Raw genomic sequence first — 24,724 nt, forward strand, 5'->3', positions numbered from 1 at the left:
TGCTGCCACGGCCGGAGCTCAGAGCCAAGTCTGGGCTGGAGCTGGAGGTTGCTCTGTCAGCACCGGTCACAGCAGATCAGGGAGTGTCAGAGGCAAACTGAACTACTGTCCTGCCCCTGCCCCAAAGACCCTGAGTCTGGTACTGTCCCTGCAAACCTTGATGGCTGTTTGTCAACACCACAGAAACACCATTCCACAGAAGAGGGAAACATGGATTTCGCGGCTCTGCAGAACCCCTAACTCACCACAACTGGCAGCGTCTGCTCAGATGAGGTCTGGGTCTACGATGCCAAGGCCGGGGGGTGTAGATCAAGGGTGAGCTGGCAGTTCTTGAGGTTTGGAGTGGGGGAGCCCAGGACTGGCATAGCAGTGGGCTGTGGGTCAGGATGGAGAGGCGCTGGCAGAGCTAGTGGGGGAGAGCTCAGGACTGGAATAGCAGAGGGGGTCTGTGGGTCAGGACTATGGGGCATTGGCACAGGTGGGGGTGTTTGGGGGGAGCTCAGGCCTGGAATAGCAGAGGGGGTCTGTGGGTCAGGACTATGGGGCATTGGCACAGGTGGGGGTGTTTGGGGGGAGCTCAGGCCTGGAATAGCAGAGGGGGGGGGGCTGTGGGTCAGGACTATGGGGCATTGGCACAGGTGGGGGTGTTTGGGGGGAGCTCAGGCCTGGAATAGCGGGGGGGGGGGGCTGTGGGTCAGGACTATGGGGCATTGGCACAGGTAGGGGTGTTTGGGGAGAGCTCAGGCCTGGAATAGCAGAGGGAGGGGGCTGTGGGTCAGGACTATGGGGCATTGGCACAGGTGGGGGTGTTTGGGGAGAGCTCAGGCCTGGAATAGCAGAGGGAGGGGGCTGTGGGTCAGGACTATGGGGCATTGGCATAGCTCGGGGGGTGTGTGGGGAGTTCAGGACTGGAATTGCAGAGGGGGGTTATGGGTGAGAGCCATTGGCAGAGCTGGGTGTGTTGGAGGTTTGCTGAACCTGCCCTTCTCTCAGCACTGTTAGTGAGCGCCAAATCTCCCTGCAGAAGACAATAAGTGAGTAACTCATGCCCTGACACACACAAGGTTTGCTGGTGCCTCCTGGGTTTTCAGATCAGCTTCTCATTGCTCTAAACCCCCACGACATCCCATCCTTAGCTACTGTTTGGCTGATAAATAAGTTGGAGAGCCCTGGGCCTGACCCAAAGCCCACTCGAGGCAATGGGAAGACTTAGTGAGTCCAGAGCTTTGGATCAGCTCCATTTTGAAGAGGGTGGGGATTAGGAGGTGACCCCTGCCATATAGAAACCACTTCACATCTTTTCAGGAAACCATTTTCCTAGTTCCAGCTGGTTTAACATCAGACTGTCTCCTTCTCCCTAGATACATGTGGGGAGAGAGGTGCTCCGAGGCCAGGGTGATGGGTGAGCTCTCAAAAACCTACAATAGATAGAAATTGTCTTGACGTGTTTCTAAATATTTGACGCAACCCACAAATTAAACTTCCTTGCTGAGGTGGTGATGCAAAGAGGAACCACAGGGGAGGATTTGGTGACCTAAACTGGCACCATCCAACACTTCCTTCGTAGTAACTACATCTGGCTGCTGTGCTCCTAATTGCTGACCCTCCATCTGTTGCAGAGATTGGTGTCGGTCTTGTGGGCTTTGGCCTATTTTTCATCTTTTTTGGGGTGCTCTTGTACTTTGACTCAGTACTGCTGGCCTTTGGAAATGTGAGTACCTCAAAACCTTGACCCCCTTCCTTGCCACTCCTGAGGGCAAAATATAGCACTAGGACAGGGGCCCAGACACCACAAACCCTCTGCAAACAGTCACGGCTCCCATGGTGAAGCGTGCTAGCCCTTTGGCCCTGTACAGCTTCCTATTATGAGAGGAACAGGGCTAGTCTCTGTTCAAATCCCACTCAGGTTTGAGTGACATAAACTTGCTGGGTTTCAGTCCAGCTGTACTGGTGTCCCCATCCTTACACTCACCACAACTGGTGCTAACTGATCCCCTTGTAGGCAACCTTGAAAGAGAAGCCAAGAATCTAATCACATGGAGACTAAACTCTTATCTCCCTATGGGGGATGCTCCTTCCCAATCAGGGTTGAGACACATGGTGTGGGGGACTCTCGTATGGTGCAGCCCATACCTGTGGGCGGTAAACCGAGCAGTTCAGTCTCCAGGGAAGTCAGCCCAGCACCTCTCCTCCCAGGCACTAAAGTCCTTCTAAAAGTTGTCTTGAATTTACAAATAAAAAGAACTAAGGGCTTGTCTACACGTGGAAGTTCATTCAGATTCAGGTAGGGTGTAAATTTAAAGTGGATTATCTATTCCTGATTAACTCCATGGATGGATGCTTTTATTCCAAAGTAGTTTAATCCATTTCCAGAGTGGATTAAACTAATTTGAAATAAGGCACTCTTACTCTGGGATAAGAGCATCAGTGCATGGCATGAATTAGGAAGAGTTAATGAGGAATAGCTATTCTGGAATAACTCTCCACATAGACGAGCCCTATAACACGAACACGGTTTCATTCTCATGATATATCAGAGATGTTTCCTTCTAACACTGAGGGGATCAGCTGGCATCGGAATTCTACCGCAGTCAGTGCAATCCTAGTGGGGCTCTACTGGTGAAACTGTAACAACTACAGTGGGGTAATGATACTGACCTCCTTTGATATCTACGAATGCAAAGTGCTGTGTAAGACCTAGGTATTATTATAACTGAGAGCAGAATTTAGCCCTTCATTCTCTTATCTACTGCATTTCTGTTGTGTGGGACTTAGGCCAGAAATGCAAGCCTGTTGCCTTACTGCTTTATTACAGCGGCTTTCTCCTGGAGCTGCTATGGTGGAACTAAGCCTTCTGTGGCTTATATGCATTGTCCTTTGTAAGGGTTACATGGATTGCAAAAGCAGGCAAGTAGGCTGCTGCGTTAACTTGATGGATGGTGCCTGGGTGATGGGAGAGGGGGATGCCCATGTCAGCTGATGGGATAGACAAGGGTTCTCTTTGATGCACACAGGAAAGAGGAGCTAAAGTCGACGCCCGACTAGGAATGAATGAAGGGAATGTGTAGACCTTCTGTCCTCTAACAAGTCCTGTGCAACTCCATTTCCTCCGCTTAGCTCCTGTTCCTTTCTGGCTTGGCCATCATCATCGGACTGAGAAGGACTTTCAGCTTCTTCTTCCAGAAGGAAAAGCTAAAGGGCACCAGCTTCTTCCTGGGAGGCATTCTCATTGTGCTCCTGAGATGGCCTCTTCTGGGCATGTTGCTGGAGACCTATGGCTTCATTACCCTCTTCAGGTGACTTGTTCTCTAAATGCCTTTAGTTTTGGCCTTTGCCAATAGCCTTGCTAGGGTAACTGGCAAAACTCCATAGGTGTGGAGCATTGTGGGTGCAAGAGGCTATCAAGGAAACCCCATTCTCATTCCCCTAAGGAATTCCTTAGCAAGCATCCAAAGCTCCCCAGAAAGCCACACAAATGTCACAGGATCAACTCCCCTGTTGTTTGCAAGGCTCTGATTTCAAACACTGTGAGCCAAAAGAAATTCTACCAGGCCCCATATCCATACCAAATGCACATGGCCGCTTGTGTGCTGGCAACAACAGGGAAAACCTGGCAAGCAGCTGGATGGGACAATATTTCCCAGCTAGTGAAAGCTCACAGGAACTTTTTAGACCTGGGTTTACTTTACCCAGTTATAGATCATGGGGAAAATCCTTCCCCGACCCTAAATCAGCCTTCCTCAGCTTCCACCAAGTGATTAACAATGATCTTTGTTTTGCTCCAGGAATTTTTTCCCAGTCATCTTTGGATTTCTGGGAGCTTTGGGAAATATTCCACTGCTGAGCAAGGTAAGCAGGGCTTTGGGGTTGGATTTCATGCAGAGTTGGGGGCTTTGGTTTTGCAAGGTACTGGCAGAAGATCCCAGTAAGGATACTGGACCAAATTCTGAACTGGTGTAAATCAACAGATCTTTATTGACATTTCCAAAGCTTCACAGATTTACACCTCCTGAGAATTTGGCCCATTCTCCTCTCACACTGGCTTCACATCTCGTTTGATGTGATTTCAAATGAGTCACTCCCGATTTACAGGTGAAAGGGAGAGGAAAATCTGGTCAAAAGAGGCAGTTTCATTTCTGCCCTCAGTTACACTTGAATTGTTTGAATGTCTGTGTTTCTCAGACATAATTTAACACAGACCAAGTGCAAGTTTTTAAGAGTTGGGATTTTAAAAAGTCTTCAGATTTGATGTTCCTTCTCATCCGATGTTAATTCTTCCAGAACGTCTCTTTTTCTCCTGCTATTCTGCTGCCGACTTCGTTAGCTGATCTTCCGTCTTCTGCAATGATGCTTCCTAAGTAACAGTAATTTCTCACGTGTTGTACAAGTGTGTCACTCGCTGGAATCTTGCGTGTTTTCCCAGGATCCTTGCATATCACCATAGTTTTTGCCTTGTCCACATTCAACTCTAGACTCTCATTGATATTAGAATTGGTCAAAAAATTGTGAAAAATATTTGACAATTTTTGTTGAAATGTCACCAACAGGAACAGTTTTGACCAGCACTAATTCATAGGCAACAATGTGTATCTGTTTGCCAGAGGTCTGGACTGTATCTTCTGTGTAGAAAAAAGTCTTAAACTGTGAATACAGAGTTGCTGAGGAGACGGATTGTACTCAATAGCAAATAGCATCAGGACTTCAACTGGTCATTCCTTGTTACAATGCCAACCAACTTTGATAGCTGCTTTCAACTACCTGAGAGGTGGTTCCAAAGAGGATGGTTCTAGACTATTCTCAGTGGTACAAGATGACAGGACAAGGAGTAATGGTCTCAAGTTGCAGTGGGGGAGGTTTAGGTTGGATATTAGGAAAAACTTTTTCACTAGGAGGGTGGTGAAACACTGGAATGCGTTACCTAGGGAGGTGGTTGAATCTCCTTCCTTAGAAGTTTTTAAGGTCAGGCTTGACAAAGCCCTGGCTGGGATGATTTAATTGGGGATTGGTCCTGCTTTGAGCAGGGGGTTGGACTAGATGACCTCCTGAGGTCCCTTCCAACCCTGATATTCTATGATTCTATGATTCTATGTCCTGGGGCAAGTCTGGGAGAGACTGACACTGTCCTGGACAAACATTATTGAATTAAGTTCAATACCTTTGTGGTCCATTTCTTCAAAATGCAGTTGTGCCTGGATTATTGTGGGATTCTCTAGAAGCCTGACCAATTAAATCTCTGAAAGTATTAGGAACTTCAAAGGCCTTTGGAGGACAATCTCTCTGATGTGGCTATCCTGGAAAGTATTTGAGAGGAAGGAAATGCAAATTCTCCCCTAGGAAACCAGCTTTTTGAAGCTATGTCCTGGGGAGCAAGACTCTTCCCCCCCCCCCCCCCGCCCCTTTCTAGTGGTTACTTGCTCCTGGAAACTTGAGATCAAAGACCCTTAAACTGTATAATAGATGGACTAAACTTTACCTGAATGTGCGAGTTCTGAATTGAGGCTGAATTGAACTTGTGACCACAGAGGAGCCCCTCTTTATGGGGTTTTGAAGGACAAATTAGCCACCAGAGCCCGTTGGAGTGATCTCTGAGAAGCTTATTAGCATGTATGTTGGTTCCTTTTTGTTTTTAATAAATTTTCTCTGTAATGCTTTCACCTTAAGGATAAATCAGCTTGCATCATGAGCTGTATGGTAGCTTACCTGCTGGCAGATACACTGTTCTAGTGTCTGAAGAGGAAGCAAGGAGTTCTGCTTAAGCAGTCTGTCTTTTCCTGGGAATAGCACAGTGAAGGCAGGGAACCGCTCAGCCTGGGAATACCTCAGTCAGAAGGGAGAGACGCAGGGCTCCACCCAAGAAAGGCAACAAGCTGGGAAGCCGGAAGCCTGCCCGTGGGTGCCCTTGCTGAATCTCTAAGGGAAATACAGGCACAGTTGTGCTGCAATGCAAGAGTCACCGTTATGTTCAGCCCATTGTACAGCACGCTGGAGTTTATTACTGCTGCTAATGAATTGTCATTGTTGCAGCTATTCCAGAAACTAGGAGACGCCAGCTCTTTGGTGTGACCTGGAAGAGTTTCCAACAGTTAGTGGAGATAAGGTCACCTGCTATAGACACCCGGATCCCTGGGCAGCTGGCTGTCATTGCACAGACACTAATCTGCAGTCTCTCCAAGCCAAGAGCCACCTGGACTGGACATGCTCTTTTATTGTGTGACGGAAGAAGCTTGGAGCCAACAGATCCTGCTACCAATTGACCCCAAAATCCAAATTGCTCTCAGTCAGACAGATCTGGCGGAGATTCTCACCTTCCCATGAGCTACGCTGGAATGACTGAATTTCCCAAGCCAGATGGTTGTGCAAGTTGTTGATTTACTCTTTTGTCAGGTCCTCATGAGAGTGAAATTGTATGTAGATTAAAAAGCACATCTGAGATAACATTGCATCCTTGTCCCATTAGAAGGACATGCTGCTGTTAACACATTGCTCAGAGTGTTAATATGTCCCCATTCTGATGGCTGCTCCATACAGAGTAGGAGCCTACTACAGCTTGGAGGGAGAGGACTTATTCCTTTAGCTCACGTCCGCTAGATCAAAACCAGTTCAGGTATGTCTACACATGCTGCAGTCACACCTCCTGGCCGCAGTGTAGACATACCCTGTATGTGTAGCTCTCAGGAATCACTCTGGACAAAATACCTTATTAAAAGCTCTTCTTGTTCTTTTTAATGGGGGAGTTTTATTGTTGTGCTTTTTCCTGGAGAGGGTCAGGAAGAGGTGGGAAACAGGCTTTCCCAGCCCTTGAAGGGCTCTGACAGAAACAAAAATGAAACAGGAACTTGGAAAGAAGCTGCCAGATTTCAGTGGGTGTTTAAGCTCAAAGCTAAAAACAAGGGTCATGTCTGATGCCTCCGGGGTGAGATGGGAAGCAATGCAGAGTGTCTAGGGAACATTGAGTCCTGCAAGGCCAATGAGCACCTCAGACCCTGTCTCATTCCTATAAATGGGAAAGATCTGGTACAAGAGACACATTCTGATGCTATGGTTTTAATCCTGGTTTTGTAATATTTTAAAAATCACTATGCAGCAGGTGCTCAAATTGCTGAGTACGATAATGTTCCTCTCCGGGCTCTGAGTCTTAGCTGTGAAACAGTGAGCTACATTCTCTGACCGAGCAGTCCAACTGCTTACATTGTGCCTTTTGTAAAAGCTCAAGGCGCCTTTCTGAACCAGAGTTTGCTCCCATCGAAGTCAGTGGCAAAAGTTCCTCATCACATTAAACTGTACAGGATCAGGCTCTTAAAGGGCGTTGTGGCATTCAGTACGAAATAAGGTGAAGTCTCATTCCCTGGGCCAACCCACTGATGGCGCCAGCTCCTTGAGGCCGGATTCTGCACCCCACTGCAGCATGTTGGGGAATTCTCCCAGTGCAGGAGTGACATAGCTTAGGGGCGCGGCAAAAGCCGCCGGGGAATGATCAGAGAGCTCTGTGCTCCATCTCTTCTGGGCTGCAGAACAGCCATCAGGCAGCCATGCAAGGAGGCCTTAAAGGCCAAGGGCTGCTCTAACTTACTGCAGAGGTCACCTGCACGTCTCTGGAGCAGCCTAGGATCTGGGAGGTACCACGGAGTTATAAAGCTACCCTGGAGCTCCCCCTGCCTGGACTGCTCTTCCCACGGGGCACAGCACAGAATCTGCCCCTTAGCATGCAGCCGCTCTGAGAGAGGACAGGGGAAGTTATGAAAACTCCTGTTAAGCCCCATTAACATTTCATGACCCGATCCAGGGAGAGTAAATTACCCTTTTCGTGTGCAATGACCATGAGAAACCAAATGAGATTTGGGGCCATTAATTAATAAAGAGCTGCAGAGGGGTGAGCAGGTGGTTGCGGGGGAGAGAACACAGCCGTAGACCGATGATTACTTCCGATAATTATCTCTCATTTTTTAAAGACCATTCTGCTGCCAAACAGGAGAAAGCTGAGCGAGGAGGAATGTACTGTATTGGAAGCCCAGATGCCAAGCCGATAGCTCATGGCTGATGTATTGAGAAGTAGGGCATGTTCTTTTCAATCCACCGCTGGCTGCGGATGCTATGATTAAGTACTAAAGGACTTCAGAAACAATGGGGCCTCTCCGGAGCCCGCATGGAAGCTGGAGGCCACGAATCTGGCTGAGGACACATGGGGAAGCAGGAGGAGTGAACCCATCTTGTCTTCTATGAGGCAGGTTCCACAGACAGTGGTGCATGGGGGAAAGGACAGGCAGAGCGCTAAGCTGCTGCCGGAACAAGGCCAGATCTGCCGCTGGTGTAATTCTGCGCGGATCCGTTGGAAGTTAATGGAGTGATGCCGACATACAACAGCTGAGAATCTGGCCCCGTTACCTTGCATTCTAACGCAGCGGTGATCACAAGATCGCATCCTTAGTCGAATGTTCTCGCTGACTTTGGGCTCAGCCTTGTCTTAAGCCCTTGCCTGGGTGCCTGTTGGCTGTTCTGCCGCCCGAAAAGCCAGAGCACTGAACACTCTGGTCATTCCCCCTCCCACCCTGTTCTTATGCAAAGGGCTGCACAAGCCCTGTGTCGCCCAGCACGGGGCGGGGGGGGGGCGGATTGCACGAAGCGCTGCGGTGGGGGCCAGCAGGGTACGAAGTGCAAGGTCATGGGCTAGGAAGCTCCGCAGCACCCCCAGTTCAAGCCCAGCCTTGTTGCATAGGGACAGAAAAGCAGCTACATCTCAGAGCGCTGTTTGGTGGCCCCGGTGTGGAATGAGTGTGTTGGGTCTCAGGCCGGTTCCTGCTGGCCGGGCATCTCCATCAGAAACAATAGCAACCCTAGGGCTGTCTCAGCAAAGAGGCAGCTGAATATTGAAGCAAGCAGGGGCACTTAACAGCCCTCTTTTGGCAAGGTGCCATGGAGGGCAAAAGGAGCACGCGCTCTCCCATCTCTCGCCCTCGAGGGCACATTCTTAGCTACCCTAGTTCTAAGGAGGCCACAAAGCCAATCCTGCTGGCTCCCTTCCTGCAGGTGACCGTCACATCAACTTGACCTGTCATTGGCAAGAGCAGGGCACACAGAGGTGGGCAACTCCCACTCCCTGGCCACTTGTCATCGCCTCTGTGCGGTGGGTCCCTCCTGAATCCCCAGTGCTCCACACCACTGGCCCTCTGCAGCACTGACAGCAGCTTCATATCCAGGGTCAACTCCCAGGACTTGCCCGAGTAAGCCCTGGGTATGGGCTACTAGACTTGCCCCTCGCCCAGTGACCAACGGAGCAGCACGTCTCTGTGGTTCTATAGCTGTGCAATATCTCTATGAAACTGAGCTAGCTGCTGAATTCCTCCATGGCCATTCCCAGGGAAGCCTTGGGCCTGGTGTGATGGGAGCGTCAGGTTATGGGCAGCTCAGCTGGCTTCCTTGGGAGCCTCTCACTAGAGCTTGCTGTTCCCCCCGCGTGCCCTGTTAAAACGGCTCGTATTCGTTAGGTGCATCTCCTTGAGAAAGAAGGAGAAAATACATGAGGGACCTTGACTGATGCAACTCATTGTGATCTAGGCCCTCTGGAGACCGTCCTGGGAGTCGGCAGGCCATGGCAAATGGTATTGGTTTGTGGGAGCATATTGTTTAACAGCAAGGCCATCCACAATGGAGCTTCCATCTCCTTACTTGGAGGTCACTGTAGGTTCTTTGCTTTGCTTCCTGTGGCCCTGTCAGTGCTAAGGCCATTTCCACCCTATTTTGAGGATGAAAGTGATGCCTAAGTGCTGAGCCGGCACTCTGAACTGGTGAATTTTAGCCCATGTCTCTTTATCCCATAGATTTCTTTAAATAACAAACTTTAGTTTGAAGCCTCTTAGCTCCTGCCACTGCTGGCTGCAGCCATGCTCTCTGGCATCCCGGGGCTGTCCAGCTCTGAGAATAACATGGGGAGTGAAGCTGTTCGGGCATTTTCCACCCAACCGTTGTTTGGCTGCAGAATGCAGAAACCGGAGCTTTGCAAAGCAGGGTGAGTGAGTGTCGACGCCTCTTCTGACTTGACACACGTTTGGGGAAGAAGGCTTGGAAATTGCTGGAACAGCCCGTTGTGACATTCTGCAAACCAGGAAGTTATGCCAGTATAGGTACATTGGTATAGCCTCTGTAGTACAGATGTACCCTGAGTGAAAAGGAAAAGAGTTTGGGGGGGGTGGGGAGCCAGATCCCCAGCTAATCTAAATCAGTGTAGCCTTGTTGAAATCAATAGAATTAGGCCAGTTTATACCAGCTGATGATCCTGCCCAGAGAGAGGCAAGTTGCGTTCTCTTGTTTAAAGTGCTGTATAGTAAAACTGAATGTCACAGCAATAAGCAATCAAGAGAAGAAGAAAAGTGGCAATTTTCTGAAGTGAAATGGCTGGGAGGGTGGGGGGAAAGCAGAGGTGGGTCCAAGCCTTGCTGACATCACAACTAGCCCCTATAATAAGGGGGAGAGGTTTATACTGAAGATGAGAGAGATCCAGCCAGCCAGGGCAGCTTCTTTGTAAGGAACCAGAGTGGGGAGAAGTGTCTCATCAGTTGCCTCCCACACTTTGCACACGAAGGTCCAAGAGCAGCAGAGGTAAGTGGAGGATAAGATCTCATAAGAACTAAGCTGTGGTTCATTTTTCATTTCTCCCCTGATGAAAATTTGGGTTCGCTTTTCATGAAAACTTTTTAAAATTAAAACCCAAATGTCCTGTTTTGCGGGGAAGGGTATGTTGAATTTTGGTCAAGGAAAGAGACAGATTTTAAATGGTCAAACTCATCCTCATCCTCATCGTCATCAAATAGAATATGACCATGCTTTGTGCTTTGGTAGTGAAAGGACCCCAAGCTCTCGAGGAGTTAGACACTGTTTGATCACTAGGGTTTTCCCAGACAGCGAAATGGTTTTCCGCACCATTGTACAGATGGGGAAACTGAGGCACAGAGAAGGGAAGCAACTCTCCTCAAAATCACCCAAGACTGCTGCTAACACCAGTTCTGTTGCACCGGGGGAAGCAACACTGAGCATGAACATAGCCCAGGCTCCCGCCAGCATTTGAAACACCGTGTTGTCTAACCGTGTTCAAAATCAGGCTAGTCAAAATGGAACTTAAAACACTGGTAGCAGCAGGTGACTCCCTACGTTGCTACCACTGATAGATATGAATTGGTGTTAGCAAAAATGGGAATTTTTCAAAATGTCCCCAGTGTAGACCAGGCTACAATGAGCTGGGGGCCGAGTTTTGGGCTTCTGGCTCCTGTTCCTGCCCTGGCTTTGCCCCAAGAGCATGGAATTGCTTTTGGACCCTGCCATGAGGAGCAATTTGGGGCTAAACTAAACACTTTGGGTGGAATCCTGGCTCCGTAGAAGTCAATGGCAAAACTCCCACTGACTTCAGTGAGGCCAAGATTTCACCCTTTAATGTCTCCCTTATCTGCATGACCACTTGCTCTTATACCTCAAATATTTAAAGTAGCTCGAAGAGGAATTTTGCAGGGACTGTCAGTCCAACAAATTTCTCCACATTTACAGTCGTGTGTGCGTGTATGTTGCTAAGTGGAAAAATGATCACATAAGCCTGTGTTTCTTATGTTTTCTCAAGAACTCCAAAGACCTAGAAAGGAATAAGAATCATTCAATCTAATTTTAGGATGTTCCTGCATGTCCTAATTACCCTGTGTATCAAGGCTCTTTTTTTTGAGTGTTCGGATCTGCCCTGCGTTAAAAGGGAGCATGTGCACTTTGAGGGAATGCAGCGTCCTTTTTCTTTAGAAGATAGGGACAGTTTCCTGGAATTGATTAAAAGCCCATTTGACGTCTTGTAAGATGCAAGGGAGCAAACGAAAAGGGTGAGCAGCCCTGTTCGTTCCAGATAGGCTGCTCTGTTTAGAGAGATACGGAAATAAAATATCAGCCGGTTGCTGTGATCCGTAGCAGGTGACAGACCAAAGTGTCTCAATCAACCAGGAGAAATTGCAGTGTTAGCCTGATGCAGTAAACTTGGGGACTCCTTAAGATAAGCACATTAACTCCACTAACAGAGCACAGTGAAGGGTCCAAGGACCCACGAGAATTCTTTGTGCAGTTTAGTTAAGGGTCCTTATTGCCAACAAAGAGTGTGGGATTGGCAGCCCTGGAGATGAGTCTCTTTATTTATGATGACAGGTTTCAGAGTAGCAGCCGTGTTAGTCTGTATCCACAAAAAGAAAAGGAGGACTTGTGGCACCTTAGAGACTAACCAATTTATTTGAGCATAAGCTTTCGTGAGCTACAGCTCACTTCATCGGATGCATTCAGTGGAAAATACAGTGGGGAGATTTATATACACAGAGAACATGAAATAATGGGTGTTACCATACACACTGTAACCAGAGTGATCAGGTAAGGTGAGCTACCCATTGTTTCATGTTTTCTGTGTATATAAAATCTCCCTATTGTATTTTCCACTGCATGCATCCGATGAAGTGAGCTGTAGCTCACGAAAGCTCATGCTCAAATAAATTGGTTAGTCTCTAAGGTGCCACAAGTCCTCCTTCTCTTTATGATGGCAGTAGCGCCTAGAAACCCAGTCCTGGCCCAGGACCCATTGTACTTGGTGCTGGATAAACACAGAACAAAAGGATAGTCCAGGGATGCTCCAGGAAGCTCACAGTCGAAGGTGAGATGACAGTCGGAGACAGACAGATGGGAGAGCATAAGAAACAGACCGAACAGGCCTGATTTTTCAGAGGTGCCAATTCACCAGCAGCTCCCGCTGGCCTCACGTAGGGCTCTGGGTGCTCGGTGCTTCTGAGAGTCAGGCCCAGAAGTTCATCAGCTACAGAACAGGTACAGCAATGCAAGCTTCCCCCACCCCCCCAGGAACGAGCCTCAATTCTGAGCAGCAGGCGTCCCTTGCCAGTGAGAGAATTCAGGCCCGTGTTCCATTCCAGCCCGCGGGCTGCGTTGCTACCTTGTTGATGCTGCCAGTGAATGGGAGCCGGCAGTGATGACGTGTCTATGCGGTTAATTGAAGGAACAGGGCTGAGATAGGGCTGTCGGCTCGTATGGGCCACTGAAGAGCCCCAACAGCTGCTGACGGAAAGAAGGACGTCCCTGTGGTTAGGGGGCTGCCTTGGAACGTGGGGCATCCAGGTGCCATGCCCAGCTCTGCCACTCCCTGGGCGCCCTTGGTCTCTCTCTGCCTCAGTTCTCCCTCAGTAACATGGAAATAAAAGACTGCGAGACGTTCAGATCCTACCAATATGGGGGCCAGACAAGTACCTCAGCTTAAGAGAGACAGGCAGGATCCAAATTCGTGGCCTAGACATAAAAGGCGTCATGGTAAAGGTCTCAAAAGTGTGTAAGTCCCATTTCCAAAAGCAGCTTCGGCCCCCACCAGCCTAAGCCTGGTATGTCCCAAGGGACTTCACCATCTCCTTTTCCTCCTCTCTCCTGGCCACCTCTCGTTTCAGCAGGGAGCCCTTTGTAGCTGCCTTTGGCATTACTCTGCTGCATCACTGACTCCCACCTGCAGGGACGGGGGTGTTTTTTGATGCGTCTTTGGCTGGGCTTGCTTGCTGAGCAAATCTTTCATCTGACCATATTGATCCCCTTGTTCAAAGGCTCCGTACACTGTTAGCCACTCCCTGTAGCTTTTATCGCCGCTCCTGTAGCTGCTGGCAGGTGGATGAAAGGGAGGGGGGTGGCCGTCCTGCCACCTTTGTCCCTGTTTTGCTTTGTATCCCATCAAAAACCCTCTGTAAGGCGCCGATCCCACACGCATGTCCCGTGCATCGTGTGCTTCGCTTTGTGCAGGGGAGCAGCAATTTTGGTGGGAGACAGATGGGGCGGGGATGGGGAGGGGGGATGAAGGGTGTCTGAATGCCTTGCATCTTGGACTCAACTCTATAGTCTACTCACAATTCCCTGCAAAAGGGGGAGCCATTTTCAATTTTACTCAGCTGAGCTTGCTATTTCCAGCAGAGTGACACTGCAGTGATTCCACTGCAGAGCACAAAGCCACCCCGGGTTTGTATCTGTGTCACCGAGAGCAGGCTATAGCCCAGAGACTCTCCTTTTAAAGAGCTCTGTTTAAAGAGCAGAACGTTCCTGGAGACTGGAAACCATCTGACCAATTGTTGTTGTTTTCTTCTTCCTTCCTCTGTGTTCTCTTCCCCTTTGTCTGATAATTCAGGTCTGGGCCAGCCCGGGATGAATCCCTTGAGCTCCATGCTCCTGCTTCTCTTCTTCTCCAATGCTCTGTTCGGGGAACCCACAGAAAGATATCTCCCCCTCTGGAGCCCTCGACACACAGGTAGTGCGTCTGCTCGTGGAGATCCTGCATTGAGAGCCACTCCCTTGGAATCAAAAGGGTCACGTCTCCCAAAGAGGTTGTGTGAGCTTGGTGCAGAGCCCCGGCACCTCGGGGCCTGGCGGTGCAGAGCCCCGGCACCTCGGGGCCTGGCGGTGCTGAGCCCCGGCACCTCGGGGCCTGTCCAGTTATGAAAGTACAAAAATTGCTTGAGCCCGGGCACCACTTTCATTACAAATTAAGCACTGCTGGTTGTTAATTGATGCCTTGAGGCCAGGAGCCCATTGTGCCAGGGGCTGTACAAACACAGAACAGAAAGACAGTCCCTGCCCCAAACAGCTTCCATGTTTTTAAAAATTAAAAATGTTTTTATTTGGTCAGGTGTAACTGTTCAGGCTGCCCTCAGTCTAAATTAATCTGATTTTCAGAGGTGCTAAGCACCCACAGCTCAAGTGAAAGGCACGGGGAGCTGCAGGTGCTCAGTCCCCTCCCCCCCCCCGAAAAACAAATCCCCGAGGGCTGCATTTTCAGAAGAGCTCAGGGCGAGATTTTCAAATGCTCAGCGCTCCCACAGTTGGGGCCCGGTTTTTCCGAAGTGCTCGGCATATTGGATGCAGAGCTCTTTTGACAATAGAATCCATATTCAAGTGCCTGTGAGCTCTTGGGGACAGAGACTGTAGGTCTGTACAGCACCGAACACATTGCTAAATTTCCAAAGCTTGGCGGGTGAACGTGGGGAGCAGGATGGAGAGGAGGCAAAGAGAGGGAGTTGGGGGAAATGTGGGGGTAAGATTATGGCAGGCCCTGGACAACGAGAGGCAGCCAGTGAATTCTTTACTATTAGTTGTTTGGATTGCAGTGGTGCATAGGAGCCCCAGTCATGCACCAGGACCTCATGTGCTGGGTGCAGTGCAGACGCAGAACAAAAAGACAGACCCTGCCCCAAAGACTTTGCCACTGGTGTGTCTGACGCTGACCACTTTCCCTCATCACCTCTGTCTGCGCCTGTCTCTGTAGGTGACCATTTCAAACACCTGGCCAGCCCGGCCCACGGGGATCAAGCCATTCCTTGCTCAGAAAGCAAGCCCAGCCCTGGGAAGGCAGAACCGAAATCCGTGCTGCCCCTGCTGTGCAAGCCTCAGGAGGAGAGCCAGGTCCAGCTGGGGCAAGGGATCCATCCGGCCAGGAGCAGAGCCGTCTCTGTCCCCCAGGGCTCGCCGCTCATGGAGCAGGAGAAAGATCTCTCCGCCTACAACTGGAACACATTCGGCTTGAGATATGGCAAGAGGCAAGCGGCCATCGGGGAAGCCAAGGTGAAAATATTGTGACACCAAGGAGCAGCTGGAGCTGGGGGTGAGGGTGGGGGGATCAATTGCGGCAAGTGTAGCTTTATGATGGATTCTCCAGCATTCTCTGCTTTCTGTCCTAAGGGTGCAGGAGGAAGGCATGGGGTGGGTTGGAGGGGGATGGGGGGGGCTGATATGCAGCACGGCCATAACTTTCCAGAGGGATTGGGAGAGTTTCTGTTTGGCGGGAGGGAGTCAATCTGAGATACCTCAGGCCTGATTTTCTAAGGGGGCCAAGCACTCACAGTTCCCATTGACTTCAGTTTGATTTGTGGGGTGCGCCACATCTGCGAAAACCAGCCCCAAATCGTCATAAGTGTTGCTAGCCTCTGTTTGCCAGAAGCTGGGGATGGGTGACAGGGGATGGATCACTTGGTGATTCCCTGTTCTGTTCATTCCCTCTGAAGCCCATGGCATCGGCCACTGTCAGAAGACAGCATACTGGGCTAGATGGACCTTTGGTCTGACCCAGTCTGGCCGATCTTATGAGTTTGGGCACTTAAAAAATGGAGGATCTTCAAATCAGAGGGCACTGCTGAAAATGTTGGCCCCAGAGGCATATGTGACCGCAAGGCTGAAGTCAGAATCAAATTGGTATAGATGGTGCTGCATGGGTAGTTTCTGTAAAGGCTCAAGTGTAGGGACATCCTTGCCCAAGAGCCTGATCTGCTAAGACCCCCAGGGCCTCTTTCTCTCTCAGTCCTCGCACAGGGCCTGATTCTGAGGAACAGCGACGCAGGAAGCTCGCCAGTCCTGTAGCATTCTGAGCATGGCGTTTTCAACAGAGGAAGGACCCCTGTGGGTCACCCAGATCTCACATTTGGATAGTGAAATCGAACCAGGTCCATACATACCAACGGGAGGGCCCACAGGGGGACTTGGTTTAGATGTTCCATTGTGGAGCCCGCTTCCAGCCCTGAATGTGCAGCATGCTTTTGCACACATTCCCCCTTTGATGCACACATGGTATTCAGGTGTCTGGTTGGTTGACTAGCCCCCATCATCCCCTGTATATGAACCAGTCCACACCTTCTGGGAGTCTCAAAATTTTCCATTGCGTGGCCCACATCTTAGAAGAGAAAGAGTGACTCCTGGTTGCGTCACATCCCATCCCATTTGCGATTCTGCAGACCACTTCCCGCCCTGTTTGTAGAAACACAGGGATTGCCAGACTGAATCAGACCAGGGTCCATCTAGCTCAGTACGCTGTCTCTGATGCCTCAGAGGAAGGTATAAGAAATCTTGCCACAGGCTAATGTGGAATAATCTGCCCCACATATTAGGTCTCTAATAGTTGAGAGGAGATTGGCTTAAGCCCTTAGGCATGAGGTTTAATGTCCCTTCCAAAATTGTTAGCCTCAATTATAACTCTGGATATTCTTTTTAAATCTTGCTCATTTTTGGCCACACCCTGTGGCAATGAGTTCCGGAGTCCAACTGCGTGTTGTGTTCAAGTGTTTGTTTCCTTTAATCCCTTTAGAATTTGATTGACTGGCCCCTTGTTCTTGTGTAATGGAGCAGGAAGGATCAAAGCTCCCCATCTCCCTACTATTCATTATTGAATATACTTTTACCATGCCCCCCTCATTCACCTCCCTTTTAAGCAACACCCAATCTCATGGACCTCTTCTTCTCCCAGCTGCAGTTGTGTAATGTCCCTGTAGCAACCACAGCAATTGCTCATATAATGCAGTGCCCTTGGGTGTGACGTTGGCAGCAAACCTGGGCCTTCTGGATCTCAAAGCACGTAATCAGAGCTTCATAAATAATAGTTACATGGAGCCTGCTCACGGTGCACTTGCCTAGCGTGGATCAGGTGCGCTCCAAACTCCCATTGAAGTCCACAAGGAATGCGGAACCAGGCTCCACATTTGCTGGGATGGGAGCTCTCAGCTCAAGAATCTCTGAACCCTCCAGTATAGAGGGATGAAGGATTGAAATTCTTCTTCCCCCTTCGTTGTTCCCTCATGTTGGCTCTGATTTCCAGGGGTGCTGAGCACACAAAACGGAGTCAGCTGAAGTCACTGAGAACTGCAATGGGCCCATCCTGGCTACCAAGCCTTTGGCATTTAAATACTCACGCGCTCTTGGGTGAAACGTGTTGTGACCCTTGGCATTAGTCAGTGTCCCAGCAATTCTCGCAGACCTATTATTGAACCTGATCCTTACTTGGGCTCTACTCACTGAGTGATGCCTGAGGATACTCTGAGTAAGGATTCTAGGGATAAGGTCCGCTGTAAATAAGTCCCCAGGTGGACACTTGATTGTACCGTTTGCTAAGCTTTTGGGAAGCAAGAAGGGGGAAAGGCTGTTTTAGAAGTCACCTCTTGTCATCCGAGTTTTTCTGTGGGTGCCTGTGATTCTCTGACATGGTTCAATAAAGGCAGCTCTATCTTCCTCCTCTGTGTGTTGTCAAATCTTCTCCCCTCAGGGCGCTATCAGCAGCACGTTAGGCATTTTATAAAAAGTAGCGTCTTGATCAGCAAGAGCTGCGATGCCCGGGGCAAAGGGAGCAAAGACGCAGCCAACTAAAATATCCTCCAGCCATCAGGGCTGTGCAACGTGCTTTGCAAACAGACGGGCAGGGTGGGGAGACTTGAGTACTCCTACAGCACCACGATGGCTGGATACATGTGTGATGAACCTGCTAAGCAGGAGACCACTCCTGTTGGAACCTTCCCCACTGTACAGCGGAGGAAGGACTCCGGCAGGAGGCACTTTTGGGAGGCAGTGGCCACGTGGCTAGCCCGGAGGTGCAGAGAAGCCGCACACGGAGAGGAATTCCCAGGAGCTCTGTGCAGAGCCGCGTGTGGAACAGGCTGCAGCTACCAGATGTTACAGCTGGGTGAAAATCTGTGCGGGACTTTACGGGGAGCAGTGACGACTGGGTAGGGAGCCAGTGCAGAGGGGCCCCAGTGAGAGAGACACCACTAAGTGATCCTGGCCTGGATGCCTGCTTGCACAGAGACTGGACTGGAGAGGGCACCCCAGGGACTAGCCCTGAGGAGCTTTGCCTCTCCATTGGCCTGCCCCCGGGACTCAACCAGGAACCGCTATAGCTCACTTTGGACTGTAACCGTTTAAGCCACTGGACCTAAGGCATCTGCAACCTTTCCCTCTCCTGCCAGCCCGAGCAAAGTGCCCTTTCCCTTAGCCATGTGTCTGCGTGGTTCTTGGGACCCCCCGGGCTAGCACCTGAAAGCCCTGTCAGAGCTGTGACGTACCTGGCATGCTACTGCTGCCTTAGGGTTTGGTGTGCTCCAGCACCCAGCAGCTACCATTATCGCACAGGGACTGTAGCAGAATCGCTGTCCAAGGAAGAAGTGAGGGGTAATACTGAGCAAAGGCAAACTGGCTGAGAGTCAGGAAAATCGGCCGAGTGGTAAGGTCTGATTAAACTGCAGAAGAGTCTCCCCAGACACACACACACACCCCCGGCTGCTTTGGGGCAGCGTAGGCCACCCTGAGCTCGGGGGTATTCCCAGGGAGTCGGTCAACTGGCTTTGGGGCTCCTCCCTAGCAGCTGAGCCCCCAACAGAGGGGCTGCACCAGAACTCTGAACTGGCTGCAGCTGCTTTAAGGAAAACCTGCTCTGAGCTTCCCCTGCTGCAACCCTCCCAATGTCCTCTGCTGCAGCCGAGCTCAGGGCGTGAAGGCAGAGCCCCCCCTTAGGGCCTGGAAGGCTACAGATGATCCTTGCTACGTTTAAATTTGAAACACGCAAAGGACAGATTCCCAGTCTGTCCTTTGCTCAGCCAGACCGGGGCAAAGCCCTCTTCCATCTGGGCCTGTCGCAGGGCCCCATTCCCTTCCCACTCACTGCATTTACACCTCTGCTACCATGGAGTTACTTTCGACTTACACTTCGGTAAAGGAGAGGAGAATCCAGCTCCTGCACTCGCCACTGTGGACTGTACTGCGTGGACAGTGAGTCAATGCCGGTTCCAGCCCTTTGACACTGTGCTGGTGGCAAAGACGGGCCACAGCAGTTCCGGGATGAATCCCCCGGCTCAGGAGCAGCCTAGAGCTGGTTCCCATGGCCCTACGCTGCCCCACCTCACAGCATGTAGCGCAGGGGTGTCTGGGGACTGCAAGGGTGATGACCAGAGTGCTCTGTGCTCAGGGGATTTGGCCTTCCCCACCAGCAGCTGGAGGGCTCTGCTGTAAGTTAGAGCATCCCAGAATCCAGGAGGCATAAAGCTACATCTGTCCTGCTCCTCTTTGGTGAGACACAGCCCAGAATCTGGCCCTCCCAGCTTGTCTCTCCCCTCCCTTCATCTGAGCCCAGCCACTGGCTCGTTATGCTCATTAATTTGCTAATCAAGGCTCCTGGGTTCCTGTAGCCCTCACACAATGCCAGCCCTGAGCGGGTAATAAAAGCCCTGGATGGGCCTTTTCAGTTCTGCCTCCGGCCCCAGCTGCTAATCTCGCAGGCGAGGCTCTGGGCCACCGGACAAGGTGATTGAAAAATTCCTTGAGGGGCTGTGGTGAGTATGAGAGCAGCTGTCCCAGCTGGCCTGGGACCAGGTAAAGGACAGGGGAGGTTCTTGAACAGCTGGGACAGGATGGGGGAGACGTGACTCGTGTCCTTGAAAGCGCTCAGGGCCCCGGGAGCTACTTGGGCCTTGGAGGAGCGCTGCTGGCAGTCCACATGCACAAGTGATGGGCAGGTGCCAGGGGAGCCTTCCCAAGGGGGGCACCTGAGTTAAATGCAATCCAGGGCAGAGTGGGGGAAGGGTGGGCTGTCACAGAGCTTCTGGGACTTTCCTACCAATTGGGGGCACCTGATCAGCTGATCTCCTCAATCATGCTGCTTTATTCCACTAGCAGGTTCTCTTTAGCCACTCCATCCCGATCCCACTGGAAGGCAGCTGTCTAGTGGTGAGAGCAAGGGATTGGAAGCCAGGACTCCAGGGTTCGATTCTTGCCGCTTTGTTGCTGTGTGTGACTCTGGGCAAGTCACTGCCTCACTCTCTGCCTCAGTTTCCCCACCTGTAAAAGGCGATCATAGCGCTCACCTCCCTTACAGGATGAAGCTTAATTCATTCATGGTGTTGAGTTCCTCAGATGCAGGATGCTGTAGGGGGGCAAAGGGCTATTCCCACGATCCAGCTGTGGAGTATGGTCGCTCTTCCTCCAGCTACAATATTCTCTGCATTTTGGCAGAACTTGCCCTCTGAGCCTCTCGCATGGATTCCGAGGCCTGCTCTATGCTTGAAACTTAGGTCAACGTAGCTCCGGCGCTGGGGTGTGAAAACTCCACGCCCACAAGCACTGTGCTGGGTGGGTCTACAGAAGAAGGCATGGAGAAGAGTCCCTATGGGCGCGCCACGCATCTCCAAGAGCCACATTTCCTGCGCAGAGTGAGTAAGCCCTCCTTCTGTTGACCTAGCGACTCGTGCTCGGGGAGGGGGAGTTCCTACAGAGATGGGGAAACCTCTTCCGGGGCTGGAGTCTGCGTCTACACTACGGCCTCGTAGAAGCACGGCCACAGTGCCATGACGACGCTGCCATGCCTCCAGTAGCGTTGACGTGGCCTCACGCATCACTGAATTGAGACCCATGCCCCTTCCCCTTTGCACGCCAGGTCAGGAGAGTATTATTCTTCCTCTACAGATGGGTGACGGAGATTAAAGGCCCCAATGCTCCCCACCCCCGCTGCTTTTATGACAAGAGCCAAATCCCCCCAGACATGGCCAGAGGTTAAGGCACAAGTCCAGCCTCATAACGTGCTTCCCCCTCAGCCCCGCAGAAGCCCATCCAGAATGGGATCCAGGCCCCAGATGGGGCCAGGTGCTCCTGGCAATGTGGCCCCCCCATGACTCGCTCAGGGCCTAAAGCAGAGCTGGAATATGTCCCCAGGCCCCTTGCTCCCAGTCTTGTGTCCTGACCATGAGACCCTCTTCCCTTCCAGGAGCCATCAATTTAAGTGGAACCCTTCATTGTGAAAGCCTCTCCTCTAGGAAACTCAGCTCTGCTATGTAAACAAAGCCCGCGGGATGCCCTGGAAGGGGATTTATATCTGCCGGCTCCTGGCCCAGCTATTTCTCATGTTCCTGCTGCCCCCGTACACAGCTCAGAAACGCAAGCAGGAGGCTGGTGGTTTGTGACCCTTTCCTCTGAGCAGCCAGCTCAGAGGGCACCAGGTTCCTTGGTGTGACGCATCCCGGAGCCCCTGGTCCCAGAGGGACGGAGTCTCCGAGTCCCTCTATGGGAAATGACGACAGGCAGGACTGGCTCATGGGACAGAGGTAGCTCAGCCATGACCCCGCTGGGCCATGCAAAGCAAAGGCGCAAAGATGAGAATGAACAGTTGCCTTCCCCGAGCATGCGGGGACATGGAGCAGAACCAGCATTACAAGGGAAAGTCCCCAGGGGCCAGTTTCACTGGGGGGGCGGATTTAGCTGTGGGGCCAGAAACAAGCTGCCAAGTCAGAACAAACTGCATCCAGGGAGCATCTAAACACGCTGGCTCTGACTGTGTGCTTGAGGGCTGGAGGCACAGATCTGAGGATGAGCGGACTGTGCACCAGTTGTCTGTCTGCCAGATTCTGGGCTGCAGCCCCAGCAGACCCCAGCCGCTCTCATTTACAGCAACACATCCCAGTAGCGCCCCGGATCCCTGTAGGCCCACCCTGTATGTCTCACCCCAACATAACCCCCTGCACTGGGGCTGGTGAGGGGGGCCGGCAGAAGAGGGCTGCTCACAATGAGCCTATGCTGTGTTGGTACCCTAGGGGAATTTGCATTAATGGTGGCAGATTGAGGCGGGGGCCAGGCACAGAATCTGCTCCAACTGCTCTTTTCAGTATTCGTTTCCGCAGCTGACATAGGGCCCAGCATATCATCTCTGCTCTATGCTTAGCCTGAACCAAACTCCCAGCTCTAGGCCCCAGATCTGTGTTCAGAGCTTCCCCTTGTCTCTGTTCACTGGTTGGGTCTGAAGGCCTAATCCAAAGCCCTGACCCCGGGGAGGTGTGGATCTGAATCCAGATTTCGAGCCCTGATATTTGGACGAATTTGATTTTTGGGTCCGGATTGCAAACCCTGGCGTTTGGCGAGTTTTCATCTTGGAATTAGGATCAGCCTGTTACGGAGATAGGAAGTTTGGACCCTGTCCCAGAGATGACAGGTTTCAGAGTAGCAGCTGTGTTAGTCTGTAGTTCACGAAAGCTTATGCTCAAATAAATGTTAGTCTCTAAGGTGCCACAAGTCCTCCTTTTCTCTTTGTCCCAGAGATGTTTCACACCTCTAAGCGTGGTCTCCAGTGTTAAGGGTGGATGGGGGATCTGGAGTCCTCTTCTCAGATGTTCTTCAAGTCTTTCCCTTCCTCGGGCACTGCTGGCAGAGTGCAACAGCTGCGTTCCAAACCAACATGCTGTTTGAACTAGGAATGCATTGGTTTGTTTGTTTAGCTAGTTATTTCATGGCATGGGCCGTTATGTAACCAGGTTCCTTGAGAAAACATTTTTATTGCCTTCCAAGTAATTTCCCACTGCGGTCTCTGAGCCATTGAGATCGTTCCCCTGGCTGAATGCTCCGAGGGCCTTATCCAAGGCCTCTTGAAGTCAATACAAAGATTCCTATTGACTTCAGCTTGCACTGGACCATTGGCTCGTTTGCTGATGTGTGAGACTGAGTTTTCTACACACAATGGGGGAAATGCCCCATGAGAATAAATCAGCCTAGCTTCAATTATGCCAGTTTAAACGAGTTGACCAGCACTGTATCTTCTGCAAAGAATGCTAATAATGCCTAAACAGATTCCATCTGGCGAAGCTTGCGCTATGAGTTATGGATGGAGTTATTCATTTTAAATCGTGGCCTGTGTGTTTTGCTGGTAGCGTGATCAGACGTCCCAATGTTAGGGGCGTTGTCTTATATATGCAACTATACCCTCCCACCCCCGAAAAAGAAAAGTGTCCCCATTTTCACACTTGCATTCTGGTGACCCTATTAGCTGGTTGCATGCAACTGTCTCATAGATGTAACTTTAAAAAGAAGCTGGTCTGGGCTTTGTTAATATTGGATAGGTTAACCCCCAGCCCTTTTCACAAGACCACGGAGAACTCAATTCATCCTTGAACCTCACCCGATCATTTACACCAGTGCAAAGTGGTGACGTAACACAACCATTCTGATTTGGTGGCATTCAGCATTAACTTGGCATTGGTGCAAATGACAGTGCAAGGTGGTGATGGATCGAGTTGTGAGGCCCAGATTCTTGGCTGGCATATGTGAAGCCGTGGAACTATCCCGATTTGCATCAGCTGCTCCCAGATCTCCACTGTGTTATTTTTTCATCTTTTGATTACACCTGGGCAAAGTGTTCTGTTCTGGGAGCAGCTGTGCACAGGGGTAAATGACTCCACAATGAACAAGGCAGCGGGGAATCGGGTCCACGTGTTGGCTAGCATGTGACAGTGACCACTGCTTCCAGCGGGGTCCCAGATTTTGATCATTTGAAAGGATGCTTTGCTTTGATGCCTTGCCTGATAGCTAAAGGGAGTGCTCTGCTGCTCATTGGGAGACCAGGGTTTCAGCCTGATTCCCTGGGCTTGGCAGGAATCGCACCAAAGCCACAACATTTCATTTGAACCAGCGCTTCCCACCCTGCGTTATTTACTGGATTGCCACACACAGTCAGAGCTCTTACGTAGTCTGACCTGTGTGCCAGCCCCTCAGTGCCCTTTAACCTGTGGGGAGGGGAGTGAAACAGCTGGGTTTGGGAAAATCCCTGCTCATCAGGGCTGCGTCCAAGGCAGCCTGTGGGAAAATAAATACAGAGTCAATTAAAGAAACCCAACCCCTTTGCTGACCCTTTAAGGCCCATCTTATGTCTCCTGTACTCCACTCAAGAACAGGCCTGTGGCTGTGTGTCACTGGGCAATGGCACCTGCCAGAAGGTAGGGGACTCAATTTCTCTTGTCCAAAATAGAGTTGGCCTCCATGTTTACTTGACTGCTTGAAGCCAGGCACCCGAGTTTTTCAGAGCTGCAGAGCGCCCACAGCTCTCATTCGTTTCAGCGTTAAGTCAGGCCACTCACACTGGTGCCTCAGTATGGAGTTAGGAGATGCAACCACA

General features: G+C 50.8%; 1 protein-coding gene across 6 annotated transcripts; it reads left to right on the plus strand.

Annotated features, from left to right (window-relative positions):
- Nucleotides 1-23: 23 nt before the first annotated feature.
- On the plus strand, nt 24-18,036 carry KISS1 (KiSS-1 metastasis suppressor). 6 transcript variants are annotated; one of them, XM_077839609.1, is made up of 6 exons: nt 24-315; nt 1,620-1,711; nt 3,015-3,296; nt 3,786-3,849; nt 14,177-14,296; nt 15,311-18,036. In XM_077839609.1, exons 3-6 carry the CDS (start codon nt 3,243-3,245, stop codon nt 15,619-15,621), a joined length of 549 nt encoding a protein of 182 aa, XP_077695735.1. In that variant the 5' UTR covers nt 24-315; nt 1,620-1,711; nt 3,015-3,242; the 3' UTR covers nt 15,622-18,036. The 6 variants fall into 6 exon arrangements, with proteins under 6 accessions (XP_077695735.1, XP_077695734.1, XP_077695737.1 ...); XM_077839608.1 differs by having other exon boundaries at nt 3,118-3,296; XM_077839611.1 differs by having other exon boundaries at nt 24-273.
- Nucleotides 18,037-24,724: the final 6,688 nt, after the last annotated feature.

The sequence above is a fragment of the Eretmochelys imbricata genome, chromosome 21 (assembly GCF_965152235.1).
Source record: "Eretmochelys imbricata isolate rEreImb1 chromosome 21, rEreImb1.hap1, whole genome shotgun sequence".
Lineage (NCBI taxonomy): Eukaryota > Metazoa > Chordata > Testudines > Cheloniidae > Eretmochelys > Eretmochelys imbricata.